The 16,010-nt window shown below is 46.6% G+C and overlaps 1 protein-coding gene across 1 annotated transcript in view; it reads right to left on the bottom strand.

Moving 5' to 3' along the window:
- Nucleotides 1-10,024: 10,024 nt before the first annotated feature.
- Nucleotides 10,025-16,010, bottom strand: part of LOC118217990 (attractin-like protein 1) — a 189,302-nt gene continuing 183,316 nt past the window's right edge. Inside the window, exon 30 of the mRNA XM_035400276.1 lies at nt 10,025-10,498. Within this exon, the coding sequence (XP_035256167.1) occupies nt 10,374-10,498 (125 nt within the window). The 3' untranslated portion in view covers nt 10,025-10,373. The remainder of the gene's footprint in view (nt 10,499-16,010) is intronic.

Below are 16,010 nucleotides of genomic sequence, written 5' to 3'. Positions count from 1 at the left end.
CACAATGAAGTCCTGTGGTCCTTGTCCTGACTTCCAGTAGTGATTTGTGACACAACAACCAACCCACTGAGACAACTATAAGCAGTTGTGTTAGATTTCTCCATTCAGTTACCTTACTGTGAGGTTCTGAATTATAATAACTTTTAACATAACTATAGTTATGAGGACACATGGTCTTCGATGCGACAACCCATCCTCTTCTGCTGAAGACAGAAGAGGTGCTTTTAAGAATCTCAACAGCTACAAAATAAGTAACAGCACTGACTAAACTGTTTTAGGACAGAATAACAGCAGAGTGAACTGTTTTATGACTGAGTAACAGCACTGACTGAACTGTTTTATGACAGAATAACAGCACTGCCTCGGCTGTCCTTTGGCTGAGTAACAGCACTGATGCTGCTGTCCTTGGCACGGCTCTCCTTGGATGCGAACAGTAAGCCAGAAAAGGAACTTTAAAAAAAAACAAGCAGTTTTTTTCCCCCCACCCCCCCAGTTGCAAAACGGGTCAGCACTCAGCGGAGACCGGACAACAAAGACAGCATTAGCGCGGGGAGCTGGTTCTGTCCTGGGGCCTCGTCAGGTCGCATCAGGGCTAATTTCTTCAATGGGTCCTCACAGCGGAGCGAAAATGAGCAGGGAGCAGGTTGGCTACGAGCGCCCCGCTCCTGGAGCCGCCCCCCCCCCCCCCCCCCCCCCACGGGGCTGACGTACCGCAACGCGACAGCGCTCACACAAGCCCACGCAAACAACCGCCGATTTCACAGCTCCCCCTTTAATCCAATTCTCTGTCAAGCGAGTCAGCCTAATCGCAGTTAAACGCAGTGTAATTTATATGATAATCCCGCAGCCTTAACACGAAACGGCACCAAGGGGAACGCGGTCAAAACACAGTCTTCCCCCCCTTTGGAGCTGTTCTAGACAAAAATATATACATGCATTTACAAACAAACAAATGTTCAATGAATGGGGTGCTATTCCATTCACTATAGCTCCACTGCATGTGAAACCAGACAGTTGTTTTAACATGTATAAGAGGGAGGAGTTTCATGTCTGCACACAGGACCAAAATCACAACTACATTTTCAGCAGGTGCATTTGCAGATTTACAGTAGCAAATGCATTTTCAAATGTTTCAGTACGCTGGCTTTCATGAGCACCGTCGCACCAAACAGCTCACCGCCGCTTTCAGAAGGGAAAACAAACGTCCAAGCGTTGACGCAGGGTGTGAGGTACTGTACGGCCGATGGCCAATTCAGACGGCGACTGCGACTGAAAAAAGACACAAGTCGCAAGGCAAACTTTCAACAGCCAGCACACAGTCCGCTCCTGCTGATCCTCATGATGTTCAAGCAGAAAAATGAATGTTCAGTCACAGATGCACAAATATATAGAGTACGGGGGGGGGGGGGGGGGAACAAGGGAAGGCACTAGGGAAATCATCGCTCCCCATAACAATAGAGTGGCTCTTGCCATCCGAGCAGGCAGGAATAAGCACTGTGGGCAATACCCGCTCTGTGAAAGCGTGAGGACCAGTGTGGCGTCTCCCCGGCGATAAAGGCCACACATGAAGGGCCCTATCCACGGAGGTACAGCTAATTACCGCACCTCCACCGCTCCTGAGCCGAACCGCGGATACCCGCCAGCCTGACCTTCTCAAAGATCACACTCTGTTTGCGGATTATTACATCATATTTTCCTTTTTCATATCTCAAACAAGAACCGAAAGGTCAAGGGCACTCACTTCTCTTACAAGATCAGATTGAACTTTTTTTTTCTTATTTTTTTTTTCTGTGGATGATGTGGATTTAGTGACTTTTTACCAACATTGGATTTCAAGAAGGGCACAAATAAGAATGTGACAACAGCAAACTTGCTCCAATAAGCTAAAAAGTAGTTTGTAAACGGGTGAGGTTCCTGATTCCCAGTGCTGGTTGACTGTTAAAATAACATAACAAAAAGCTATTTTTATTGTAAGTTTTATTGCATGAAACAGACTGTCAACACATAGGTCCAAGGTGAAAAAAAATCTAAATGGTTCTCACGGATGTATTGTGGTGTGAATCTATTCAGAAAGAATTTTCACATATTTAAAAAATCTTTTTTGAAATCTTTATGGTAATGCAGGGTATGATTATTCAGTGGCATCTCAGTCACTTGGACTTTTTTTTATTTATAAATCAACAAAAAGAGGAATAATATAATGTGCATATTGTAAAATGCATAACTTTATTCCACAAATTCTAATAAACTAAAAAGAGAGTGTAAAAATGGTGGAAATGTCCGTACAGAAAGATAACCAAATACAAAAAGGTACTACTGTCAGACACATTCAGTGTGCAATCTTGAAATTATAGCCCTCTGGCAAAATTGATCTGTAAAAAAGGAAAGATATTGAGCATTAGTTCTTATGAATGTGTGGAATTGGATTTTTGATAGAAAATGACAGAAGGGCTTCACCACAGTGGAATGGGGACAGACTGAGTTTTCTAATGACTGTGAAAATCAAACAGCTTAAGAGAAATGAGGTGGTGAGGGGAACATGAAATGACAAAATTAACATTCAGGGGATATGTGGATTTTGTAAACTATAAGAATAAAAAATCAGTATACACTTCCACAAACACTGCAACATGTTCAAAGAGAATTTGACACAGACACTTTATACAATTATACAATTACACACACACATGCGTGCACGCACACACACACACACACACACACACACACAGGACCACCACTGGCATTCACAAAAGATGAGAATTTGAAAAGGCCAGGACCAGCTCTGCAATAATGTGCATGTCTGAGTATCTGCTTTAAAATCAAATGAAATGAAGATTTTGATCATGACCGGTATCTTACATGCAGTCACACTAAGCTTAAAAAACAGGGTGCTCTCTTCCTCGTGGCTGTCCCTTGATAAGTATGAGGATTCCCTCCTGAAAGCAGCCATAGAGGCTGGGGACAAACTGCCTCTGCCCACCCCCACCCCCACCAAACACTGCAATGCATCATATCCCAATATACTAAATACAGGACAGCACTACACCACAACACATCACACTTACCGCATTCACTGAACAACCAACATGCAGAATCTCCACATTTATACACACAATGTACAACCCACCACACACGATACTGCCCAACAGAACTCCACATTCTGTGAAATGGGTGCAGTACAGATGATACACTAGAAAACACATGCTACACAACACCAAGCACTGCAAAACAATTGACATGATGCCTTGCATTCCGTAAAATAGAATCATCAACCACACTTAAAATTATGAGTGAACCTTTCTCTGCTGAAAGTATTCTTTCACTTCTGCAAAATAATCCCAGGACCCGTGACTTCATCACCATTCTTATGGTCAAACTTCACAAGTGACTGAGAGTCAGAGTGCGTGAAGCGGTGAGTCTCAAAGCAGGGCACAAAGAAACGCTGATGGGGTGCCATTAGGGCTGAGAGGGAACCAGCGCATGACCGAGCAGGAAGTGGGTCACAATGACACATTCTTTTCCCATTAGGGCCCACGACCTTCCGCTACAGGACAGGACATTAACGGTCCACTCCGAGCGAACAGGCAGAAGACAACGGGGCGCCTTCTTCTGGGACGAGAACGTCAGCCGGGCCCCGCAAACAACCCCTCGGCCCACAGCGCGCCACTGACGTGATCACCGTGTGACCGGCGATCAGCGGCTCTGACGCCGCCGTCTGAATCCGCCTCTGTCCCTGGCGTCCTTCACCAAAACATCGTCACCGAAACAGGGGGCCAAACGCATGACTCAGAGACCTTTAACAGAGCACTGACCCCCCCCCCCGCCAAGTCAGTTCTCCTTTCATAAGAGATGCAAGGTAAGGACAGGGCCCCCATTGTTCTGGCCTGAGAACGTTCTGGACCGCGGTCAGTGCAGGGGCAGGTCTGGACATCGTAACGGCTCGCTCGGGCCTCTCTCACCGAGAACCGCTGCTTTCGTAATCCGACGGGGCCTCCCTCCCCCTCTCTGATCTTTAGCCGCTGACGATCAGCGGCCATTAAAGGAAATAGAATGGCATGAAAGTTAAAGGCTGCACTCACTGCGCCGAGGTCAGAGGCGCTGAGGCCTCCACACAGAACGCACCGCACTGGCGCGCATTCACGCACCGCGAATCCACCGGCAGAGATAAACGCCAAGGCTTTTGGCGGCAGGGCAACAGAGTGCACAGGCAAGCGACACGCTCAACACCAGCCAATAAGAGTGCTGGAGAGACGCGGGCGGGGGTGGGGAAATTGTCCTTGCGGCTGCATTTACGGCCTTTTAGCGGTGTTATCAGAAATGGCTGATGGCTTTCGGGCAGCGCTGAAAGGGGGAAAATGAACTGATAATGAAGCCTAATAAGCGTACGCGGCAAACAGAAGCATACGAAGTGCCCAGGAGCCCCTCCCCCTCCTGGCTCACATCCACGGTTAAAACTGAAGCCATGGAGCCCAATAAACACAAAACGGCCCCTGCCACATCTCTACTGAGCGCACGCACTCTCCGGCTTAAAATGAAGCCCTGGGGGAGGGGGCGGGGGCGGGGGGGTGAAGCTGCGAGCCCCTGGGGGCGAGCTACATTCTCTCTCCTATCTCTTCCTCTCTTTGCCAGTTTCTCTGCTGCTGGGGCCTCCATTCACAGTACATCTAATGAAATTCAATAAAAAAGCTTTTAATTCCCACAAATCTACATATTTCGAGGGGAAAGAAAAGCTGGCGGTGTTTCCACGGCTGTTGATGAGCGGTGGGGTTGATGAGGGTGTGCGTAACAGCTGACAATGAGCAGAGGAAATGCTGTTCGCTGCAGAATGACTGAACGACGGTGAATAATGACCTGTAGAGCTGCTAAAATAAGGCGAGCACTGACACATATTAATCAGCGCTCACCCCCCCCCCCAGCCCCCCAGCCCCCCCTCCCCTCCCCAGAGTCCGAGAACCGCATTCCTCAGGTCCGTGTGATGAACAGCGATTGGCAGTTTGTTACTAAATTCACTTGAAAAATGAGCCGAAGCATGGCTCCGTTCCCTGGCACCGCCATGCCCCTCCCGAGCTCACATCTCAAACAATTAGTGAAATACAGTGAGCTGTCAATCACACACCTGTCTCCGCCTCCACAGTAAATCGCGCTCATTACCATCACATCCCCCCCGCAGAGAGATTTACCACAGAGCAAGGCTCACCAAGGAGAGGCAGCACCCAGCTCTCACCCATAAAACACCCCTCGCTACAAGATCAATTCAGCCCAGGGAAGCAGGACTAGATCCCCGCCCAGGGCTCCGGAGGCTCTGCTCACAGTGATCCCAGAGTAACGGGGGAGCGCGGAGGAGGAGGAGAACACGGACTCTGGTAACCCCAGCACCAATTTCACACATCTCTAAGATGAGAACAGCAGCAATAATGATAACTTACTGTATCTATAAAGCTTCTTTAAGGGTGTTACAGTGCATTGTGATGAAGGACATGTGGAAAGGGGCATGACTCACCTTAACTAGCACCTACCCGGGTGATTCATGGTGGCCATTTTGTGCATGAACACTTACCACACATTGTTGAGGGGGGGGGGGGGGGCATGTCTTGATGCTTCAGGGGGAGTCATGCTTAAAAATGTTTTTATATTTTTAAGTAACACTGAGGTGAAGTCATTTAAACTTTAGTTTGTGAAATGTGGGAAGAGTTGGATTTGGTGGCCGATGCTCTGACAGTAGAGCTGGCCTATGATGTCACGCAAGCCCAGGGCGGGAGGGGAGACTTCCTGCTGACCCGTTACAGCTGAATCAGCGCCTACACTGAAAGAGAAAAGAGGGGGAGGGGAGAGAGACTGGGAGGGAATGAGAGGGGGGAAAGAAAGAGGGAGAGGGGAAAAAGGGAGAGAATGAGAGAGGGAGAAATTGGGCTCTAAACCAGGGATTTTCCTGTAATAGAAAGAGAAAGAGAGCAGGGGAAAGAGATAGAGAAAGCAAGAGTGAGAGAGCAAAAGAAAAAATGAAGGAGAGAAAGAGAGAGTGTCAGTAGAGAGAGACAGACAGAAAGAGTGTGTCAAGAGTGAAAAAGAAAGAGAGAGAGAGAGAGAAAAAGAAAGTGAAAGTGTGCGCCTTGTGACCAATGGGTGTTCCTCTCCACCCTAAGCCTGGTTGTGTAAATGGGAAGGAGTTTGTGGCCTTGGAGAGAGGGCAAATGAGGTGACCATGACAAGCAAGTGTTCCTGTCCACTGCATCCCATCCTGCCCTCATCCATCAGAGCACAGGGTGAGTAACACTGCGGTGTTAACCAGCTCGACTCCACTCACTCTCAGACCGCTAAACGAACCGAACCCTCAGCACATCCACCCCGGCTCACTCTGAGAGGGTTAACCTGGTCCACTCCAAGAGATCCGATCCAAGAGGCTGCTGATCTGGTGCGAGGGGAGAGAATGTTAATCTGGGGCAGGCTGAACCGCGGGTGAGTGGGTCCAAATCGCGCGGTGGCTCTAACGAGCCCGTCTCCGAAGCACCTGTGGGCTAGCTCTCGCGGAACAGACTACTCCAGAGAACGCCAGCTGCTGCCAGTTACATAACCGGCGCCAATTAGGAAATCAGCGGAAGGAAACAAGAACATTTAAGCGGTGCCGTTCAAAAGGTGAGAATCCACTCTGAACTACGCGTACTTACGAAGGTCTGCCTCGCGCGCATCGCCAGCATTCCAGAGGAGCGGCGCCGTCGGCATCTGCGTTCTAAACCACCCATCCCAACAGCTGCCTGCAATAACCAAACTAATTAACAAAGTCATTGAAAATCAGCGTCAAGACTCCCCTCAGCGGTTTCTTCAGAGGAAAGAGTCCTTCAGACACCTGCAGCTGTGCGAGGCCCCGGGCAGATGATTGCCCTTTCCTTGTTACGCTTGCTTCTCTCCACTTCCAGAGCACGGAGAGGCGATATAAAAAATCTTGTGAGCATGAGCTTCCCTCGACACGTTAGTCAAATCATCGCAAGGTAAGCTCATTCGATGGATTCTGGAACATTCTGAAACAAGCTGCCTACCGAGGCGTAGCCCGAGCTTTGGATTCGCATCTGAATTGGCAACAAATCCATCTTGGGCGAGATGCCCGCTGTCAATAAACATTACATAAAAATTTAAATGCAAAAAAATCTGAATAAAACCTTTACACAGCAGAGCTAATTTACTCAGACGGTCAGCTAGTTACACCCCAGGAAGAAGAGGGGTCACCTTTTCTTTAAACCTGCTAGCCTTCTTGCACATACTCATATCTATCTATTCATTACTTACATTTGCATGCTGGAGATCAGCATAAAGATGAGGCTCATTTCTTATGAAAATGCAACAATTCCAGGAGGATGTGTGAACCACTGTACTGCACACTGTATCCACACCATACATGACTGTACACAGTACCTACTATACAAGAAATTAACATATATTACATGCTCCCTGTATATATAATATATAATAAACTTGACTGAACTAGAACATGACTAAAAAATGAATGCGCTAATATTTTCCAAGCTGACGAGATCTTCCAACGGGTGAAGTGTTTCTGTCCAGACTGCTGAGCCAGCCCTTCACATACAGAATCAGCCTCACGACTCAGTCAGTTCTGCAGATACAACAGACACCATACATTTCAATTCACATACTTTTTTGTTTATTACAATACGAAGAAGCTTCAAATCATTTTGTTTCTTTACATATGAATATCACATACGCCCACATTTGAACATAGAAATTATGTGAACTGTCCCTTCAGATACAAATTGTGTAAAATACTTCAGTTGTAGAATTCACCTGATTAAAAAAAAATTCAGAAGTCTTATATTTATACATTTGAGTACACATATACACGTGTGTCAATATTACATATCACATTTCAAGACAACATATAAAATAAAATAGAAACAGAAACACCAAAAACAGAACAGTTGTGTAAATTACAAAAGCCCTCACAACCGCAAATACAGGAAATCTTCACCAACCACAAAACATTCCTCCAATCAGTGCAAGAGATTTGAAAATGTCTTTGAACTGGTGACCTTATTACAGGTGAAACAAACAAGCAGTTCCAGCACAGGGGACAGACGAAAGACCCCTTTGGTACAGGTAAAAGTACAGGTAAATTCAGCACAGGTGATATATGTACAGTTGGCTGCTGAATGCCATATCAATGCTGGTTCTATTTTCAGATTTAGTGTAAGCATGTTTATAATCGCACAAGTTAATACACTGACCTTTACGGTCACAAACTTAATTCCAAGCCACAATAAGGTAAACACAGAGGAGACTGAGAGACAGGAAGTGGAGAGAGAGACAAGAGAAAGAAAGAATATCATTAGATAAGAGTAGAAAGACAAGGAGAAGAGATAGATCAAAAATGGGAGACAGACAAGAAGTGGTAAAGAGTGACTGAGACCACGAGACAAGGCGAGACAGGACAATGGGAGAGGGAGAGAGAGAAAGCGTGAGTCAGAGAGAGAGAGAAAGAGAGAGAGAGCGAGAGAAGGCAAGAGAAAGAAAGCGAGGGCACAAGATTGAGAGGGAAGAAAGTCAGCCTGTCTCTGTGTTTGTGTCCCTTGCACAGACAGGCTGTTCCAAAGCCTGTGGGCCGATGGTATGTATGAGTTATTCATGCGGCTGTGCAGAGACTGATAATCTGCTCTGTCTGTTTCTCAGTCGAGAGTGACAGTGCTCTGCAAGCGTTCCTCCTGGAAATACTGAATAATAAAGAGGGCTGGGGGGGGGGGGGCTTTTAAGGGATCCCCCTGAAAAAGACCTGTTTCCCAACCTAACGCTCCCTAACATTGCAGCAGGATAATGGCATTCCAGCACGGTTTTCAATCACATCAAATTAAACTGGTCCAATAACTTATAGGCATATATTCAATCACTACTGCGTGACATCACATAATATGACAGCTCAAAAAAAATGAAACGCCTAAACAAATGGAACCATAATTTGATCTGTAAACAATTCTTGTTTTTGTTGCAAAAATTCCTTTTTTAAAATGCCCAGAACGTGCTGAACTCAGTACAGAGAATATTTATATTTTAACCACACTCTGGCATGCCCCTTGTACTTTGATGTAAACACAGTACGTTAAACCCTCTGTGGTGTCCAGTCCATGACACCTTTCAATCACATAATTGTGGAGCACCACAAGGGTTTTTTGTGGCACTTACAGTATGCAAGATAGCCAAGAGCTGAGTTCTGACCCTTCCTGGAAACCACAAATATTCCAGAAGAAAGAGTAGGCTCATATTTTTTCACTCTGACTGAGAACTAAAGACTTAATATTACGTACCATTTCAATAAAAGTAGCTTACATGGCTCTGAGCCAAACTAAAAAAGAAACTCGAAAAAAAATATATATTTTGAACTTTAGTGTGCACTGTAGACCCATGATATTATGTACAAGTGGACAATAACATTTTTGTAAAAGAAAAAAAAAAGTGATAATAATTTTGTACTAAGGAATAGAGCAATAAATTGCACCAGAACATAGCAGACCATCCATCATTTAATAAAAAGACTAAATATCACAAAAGCTAAAATACATACATCGTGTTTTCATTCCTCAATTGATATGAAATGTGTGGCACTACACTGTACCAGGTTTAAAAAAAAAAAAAAAAGCCCCCAGTGGCTGTTGAAGGTACTGCAGGAATTCTGGGGGTGAAGCCAAACAATCCAAGTTCTTATAACCACGGCAACCATAAAACTATGGGTTCAGCTTAAACCAAAACAAGTTCTGACTACACATCCACACCGCCTAACGCAAGTTTGTGCAAACATTCAGAATGGTGAGAAAGGGAGAACCACCAGGCCCAAGACCCTTGGTGGTGGTGGTGTGCTCAGATAACCCTCCCTGGATTAAAGTGACCTTTCACAATGAGGAAATACCTCAGCAAGGTGTGACCGCACTTGCCCTTAATTCCTCACACAAAGTCAGCGGATTACGATGAAAAATATACCTTTTTTCTTAAAATCATGCTTCTTCCGTAGTTACTGTCTAAATACACACACAGTGCGCACCTGTGCCTCTCTCTGTGCAGAGACACCAACACCTCCCAGCTGCTCACTACACCCCCTGCTGGTCCCTCGGAATTATTCACCTCTATTTCAGTGGACACCTGTCCTCGGCATGACACACAGGTCTTTAAAGGGGGCCTGTCACTCACTTCTGGAGCAGGCCTAAAGGAGCAGGAGGAACAGACACAGACGTACGGAGTGCAGGGAATTGTGGGTAAGTGGGTACCTAGCGGAATCCTATTTCCAGGGCTTTAAAACAGATGTTGCAGTGTGACTCTACACAAAGCCACCCGGGCAGACAGCCAATCAGAGGGCACACACGGGCTGTACGCAGGGTTCATACGCATGTGCCCTGGCGCGTTGCTGGGGGCAGCTTGCGGTTCTTCAGCCCCAGGCTCCTCTCTTTGAAGTCGAAGGGTTTCTGTGGGGAGGTATCGATGAGGGCGCTGCCAATGGCCATGCCTGTGGAGGAGAGGAGAAGCACACAGGCGCATGAAGAGATTCAGCTGAGAGCACAGCACCGAGACAGACTGTCCTGCAGTGGGTTAATGCGCCTGTGTGTGTGTGTGCGTGCGTGTGTGAGTTTGCCTGCGTGCTTGCGTGTATGTGTATGTTTGTGTTCTTGTGCGTGTGTGTGTGTGTGTGTGTATGTATGAGTTTGTGTCGGTGTGCTTGCGTGTGTGCGTATCAGTTGGTGTGTGTGTGTATGTTTGTGTTCTTGTGCGTGTGTGTGTGTATATGTATGAGTTTGTGTCGGTGTGCTTGCGTGTGTGCGTATCTGTTTGCGTGTGTGTATGTTTGTGTGCTTGTGTGTGTGTGTGTGTGCGTGTGTGTAAGTGTGTGTGTCTGAGTATGTATAAGACTTTCCTCATAACCCAATGAGACCCATGTGAAAGTTATTCAGTTCAGCACTTTAAGAGAAATACTGTATTGTTTATTTGATCAAAAGGCACAATAAATATTTCCAAACACAATCATAGACTTCCCACTATGAGCGCAACAGGCCTAATCCTGCCTTTTAGGGTTGTGGCTACAAGTAAATCCATTTTTCGCGCACAGTTCCAAATAACCAAAAAGCCCATTGTCTCAGCATAATGTGGCCCTAAAGCGTCAGAACATTTCATACACAATAAAAGGCAGATTAGCGAGGCCTTCCCCACGGAGGCTGTGAGACTGGGGCAGTGCTGGGACAGGAGAGGTGGTTCTTCCTGATCTCCAGCCTGCAGTAAGAGGCGGCAGAAAAGCTGTAATCCTGGCACAGACACCGGGAGCCGAGCAGGAACTTCACTGCCCACCTGGTCACCTGCCAATTCCAGGCAGCAGCTGCTTTCAGTGAGAGTGGATAAGACACAAGCACACACACACACACACACACACACACACACACACATACATGCGCGCGCACACACACACACACACACACGCACACACACACACACGCACACACACGCACACGCACACACACGCACACACGCATGCACACGCATGCACACAGACACAGACACACGCACACACACACACACTCAGCCTTACAACTAGGCAGTTCTTCTGTCTGGCATAAGTCCCTCTGATAAAACCACAGAACAGCTGCTTTTCATTTCATAGCACAACAGTTATGGAGTAAATACACCAGATAACACATCCAGAGTCATATCTGTACGCTGTAAGGGATGAAATAATAAATTATATTTTCAAAGGTGCAGGTACAGCCAATCACTGATCAGAAACAAGTAACAGACAGCTTCTCCCTTGTATTTCTGAGAGGATTCAGGGACTACGATAAGACACACACTCTGTCTCGGACTCACACACATGCACACGGCAAATATATCTATCAAACGTATACTGCAATCCTGTTCTTTTTCAGTCTGGTGTCTGCCGGCATGATAAACAATGCGACTGAGCAAGCAGCAAGGCATCATGGGTACTGAGACATGCCAGTCAGTTGAGTACTGTTAAAAGCAAGCCTCTCCCATGGATCGTTCCCTCAGCGTCCCACAAATCATCTGAAATCCACTTCCTGCGTTCTGGCCCACCGCTGTTCCTCGTTACCAAAGCAATACAATTAACTAAGGGAACAATTCACTGCTCAAGAACTGCCAGTCCAAAAGAATTTAATTTACTGGACCAGCATGACGCACACTCACTTCAGTAGAACGTGCAATTCAGTGAGACGGTCTCAACTTTTGGCTTTTATTATCAGGGGGGAGGGAAAAATAAGCGCAGTGCTTTTTATTTTGTGTTTTTCTTTGGGGGGGGGGGTGGCGGGGTGGTGGGGGGCGAGGACAACAACAATGGCGATAAGAACTACATTTGTCTGTGTGTGCACAGATGTGTTTATTTGGAAAATGTGCAAATTATGTGGGTCGGTGCTGGCAGATGTAACGGGGCTGGTGTAATTATTATTTTTTTTATATTGTTGTTCAACTCTGAATAACAGTGAGCTTGTACAGTTCTGTTCCAAATAGCGTGCTGAAACGTGGATATTCTCTTCTGCTATAGTAAAATATAATGCCTTAAAATAATAAACAAAACCATCTTCCACAGTCAACAAAACTAAAACATTTGTAAACAAAAAGCGGTCTCCCGGATGAACACATCTGTCCTTCTGCCGCACAATTAGAGATGACGTTAAATAATCAAATTAGCGCCAGAGAGAGTTCCGAAGTAACGCGGGGTCTTCGTTAACAGAACATTAAACTGGTTTTTTTAATGAGCCTCCCTGTCAGGTGAGCTGGCGGGATGATTAACCGCGCCGCGCTGGGGAAAACAACACGGCTAATTAAAGTAATGGCTGTCTGACGGAGGCGCGGGGGTCGGTTCTGCCCCGGCGATTCGGAGGACGCCTCCACCTGGGCGGACGCGCGACGCGCCCACAATGACGCCGCGACGCTGCAGCAACAAGATAAAGCCGCGACCCCCCCCCCCAGCAGCTCCCAGCCGGGGGGGGGGGAGGGACATCCATCACGCGAAAAAAACAAAATGGAGTCTAATCAGCCTCTGCTTCCGCAGTAACACCTCAGCACGCACGGTCGCGTCATTCACACTCTGCTAAAGTCAGGCGCCGAGCCCGCTCTGACATTTACTATCGTACTGAAACGAGAGAGAGCAAAACAACATCTGAGGAAAGTCAAGCCCAACCTGCTGTGCATCTGAAGTACCTAAAAGCCACTGCCGGTCTCATTCCCCTTATTTCAGTTGCTTTTTATTTGTGTGAATTCAGCAATGTCTATTTGGTTACATACATACATAGGTTTTCTCTACAGGATAGCTCCTTTAATAGTGCTCCAATAACATTTTAGCGAGGCTGAATCAAATCAGGGAATCACAGTACAAACAGACACCTGGCCTCCTCCAACACCAACAATCCAGGAAGCCACAGAGCTAAGCATAGCCCAGGAATGGGTCATTTGAAGTGTGTCAGAGGGTCACGACACAGAAACACTCCATGAACGGTATCTACTTTTTTACTGAACCTGCTCTGTTTGGCAGTTTACTGTTAGTGAATGTCAAACAGCCAGTTTTCATTGCAATATCCAGCAAATGAAATGACATCACCCTGGCAGCGAACCACCATACAGCTGCGATTTAACGTCTGAAAAACAAGCCTTTCAAGTTGTTTTGACTTACAGCCACGCATTTTGTTTCTAGTCAGAAGCATGAAAATGATGACAAGAGCGGTGAACGCTGGCTATGGCAAATGCAAGAGCACACGGTAAATGCATCATAAATTAAACGTGTCAAGATGAACGGCGGTGAACGCAAACACGTCAGAACACATAATCAACGTGTCACAACACACGCAGATGCATCGGAACTACCAGCCCGCTGGTAAACCCCTTTCCCTCACTCTTACTACGAGACCAATAACTATACGCATCAGTGCTCACAGTATAAGAGCACGCCCAACTCCATCCAGTTCAGGCTTCAGTCTTTCCCTTAACAATGACTTTTTTCTATTCACTTTTGCAGAGTCTTAACCGGTATACTGGATTCATTCAGAGTGATCACTTTTATATTTTTACGTACCCAAGATCTGAGTGGATATTGTGTGGAAAAGTTGAGAGCCTTAATTTCTGAGCGGCAGTGCTGACAGACGGCCACAAAAACCCAGCGTCTTTACCCCCCATCCCCGCACATCACCCACAGAGCCATGTATGTGCACGAACATCTGTCTGCAGCAATATCACCGTGAAGTGGAGACATACAGAGGAGCCCTTTAAAAAGCACTGGCCGTGAAGGTCAAACCCTTCAGTGCATAACCGCACACTCCAGCACTCTCTATCAAAACTTATACTCACATATGATCGGAGATGGGCTTTTTACTCGCTTACGCACTGGCTTACGCGCACTCTGACACACTCTCATACATACACAGGCATGCTCAATCAAACACGGCACACACATGCGGTCACCCAAAAGACGTGCACACACCCTCGCGCACACACGTGCACACACACTTATGTGCGCAATTCTCTTCTTCCACACACGCAGCAGGCCCAGCCGTGCTAATACGCCAAGATAAATCTGTAAAGTACGTGGAACGCACAGAGGTGGCGTGTGCGAGTGGCAGGCTGGGATGCAGGAGGTCTCGCAGTGTGAGCAGTAAGCCGGTCAGTTACATGCAGCACATCACAAGGGGCTTATCAGCATGCACCTGTGCAACATCTAGAGCACGCAAACACAAGACGTATCGCCTTGTTTAGGGCCCTTCATTCGCACCCACCCCCCGCCTACACCTCCCACCGCCCCCACCCCACCAATCAGTAAACACATTACCGGGATGAAAACACGCAGCGGGGCGCATTTCAGGTCTGCTGCTCCAGCTGAGATGTTTCTGGAGCTGTGCAGCTACACTACTGTTAAATCTCCACAGGACCTTCAAATTATCCTGCAGCTGACTGTTTGTTTCCTGGCTCCTGCCGCATGCTAAACTGTGCGAAGCTGATTTGGCACCGGCGTCCTTCAGGAAAACGAGGTTACAGCACCGCGTAGTGCTCCAGCAAGACTCCCTCTCCGCCACTCTTTGGGCTTACGTACGGCACTGCAGGCTGATGCTGGGGTTTTGGCACTGCGGCGCGTACGTGCGCTACAACGCAGCGAAGGGAAGACGGCGAGAAGAACGACAGAAAGCTGTGCGATCGGCCCCGTTGCTGGTGTAAATCACGGTGTTATAAAGGCCTGGGGTGGAGGGAACCATCTGAGCTCTCAAGCAGGTGACTGACTGACTGCACAGTGAGAGCGAATTCATCCTGCTATAATGCAACTGTTTAAACCACAGAAAGTTGCCATTTTCAGCCGTTACGTCAATATAAACAGTCTGGAATTATATTTAATTTATACTCTGATTTTTTGTTATATATTTCTGGTTAATTAATCTTGTACCACCAATTCAGAGTGAAAATTCTCCACAAAAATAAATATATAATAAGAGGGTGTTAAGACCGTAATTTCTATCCAAGCACATCCAAAAAACAAAAAACAAATCTACAAACAGAGAAGAATCCTGATGAGCTGGGCTCTCATAACCCACACACACTGCATCGCATCCTCTGGTCACCTTACTGTCCCTTCCCTAGCACTGAGCTCTGAGTATTTATTACCGGTTTACTAGCCCTATCTATGCTACAACTAGCACTATGTCCCCAAACCCATTTAGTACTTAAAGCATGGCATCAGATTCAGATTCAGATTCAGATCAACTTTATTATCCCACACGGGGAAATTTGTTTGGTCCAGTGCTCCAGACATAAAAACACCATAAAATCCACAGTAAAAACAATAGAATACACAGTAACTGAAATCTGACACTGGGGCCCAGTTGTACAGTAGTGCAGTTTTTAAATCCTAAATCTCCTTCTTGCACCTACAATTGGACTTAACGTTATGCTGTAGGTTCGTGTGACTACTAGCATAATTTGCGACACGGACTGTCGCGTCATCTCTGTCCTTTGCCTAAACCTTTAAGCGCACA

Source organism: Anguilla anguilla, chromosome 18, assembly GCF_013347855.1.
Source record: "Anguilla anguilla isolate fAngAng1 chromosome 18, fAngAng1.pri, whole genome shotgun sequence".
In the NCBI taxonomy this organism is placed as follows: Eukaryota; Metazoa; Chordata; class Actinopteri; order Anguilliformes; family Anguillidae; genus Anguilla; species Anguilla anguilla.
The sequence above is the reverse complement of the archived record's forward strand: the minus strand, read 5'-3'. Positions and strand labels throughout refer to the sequence as shown.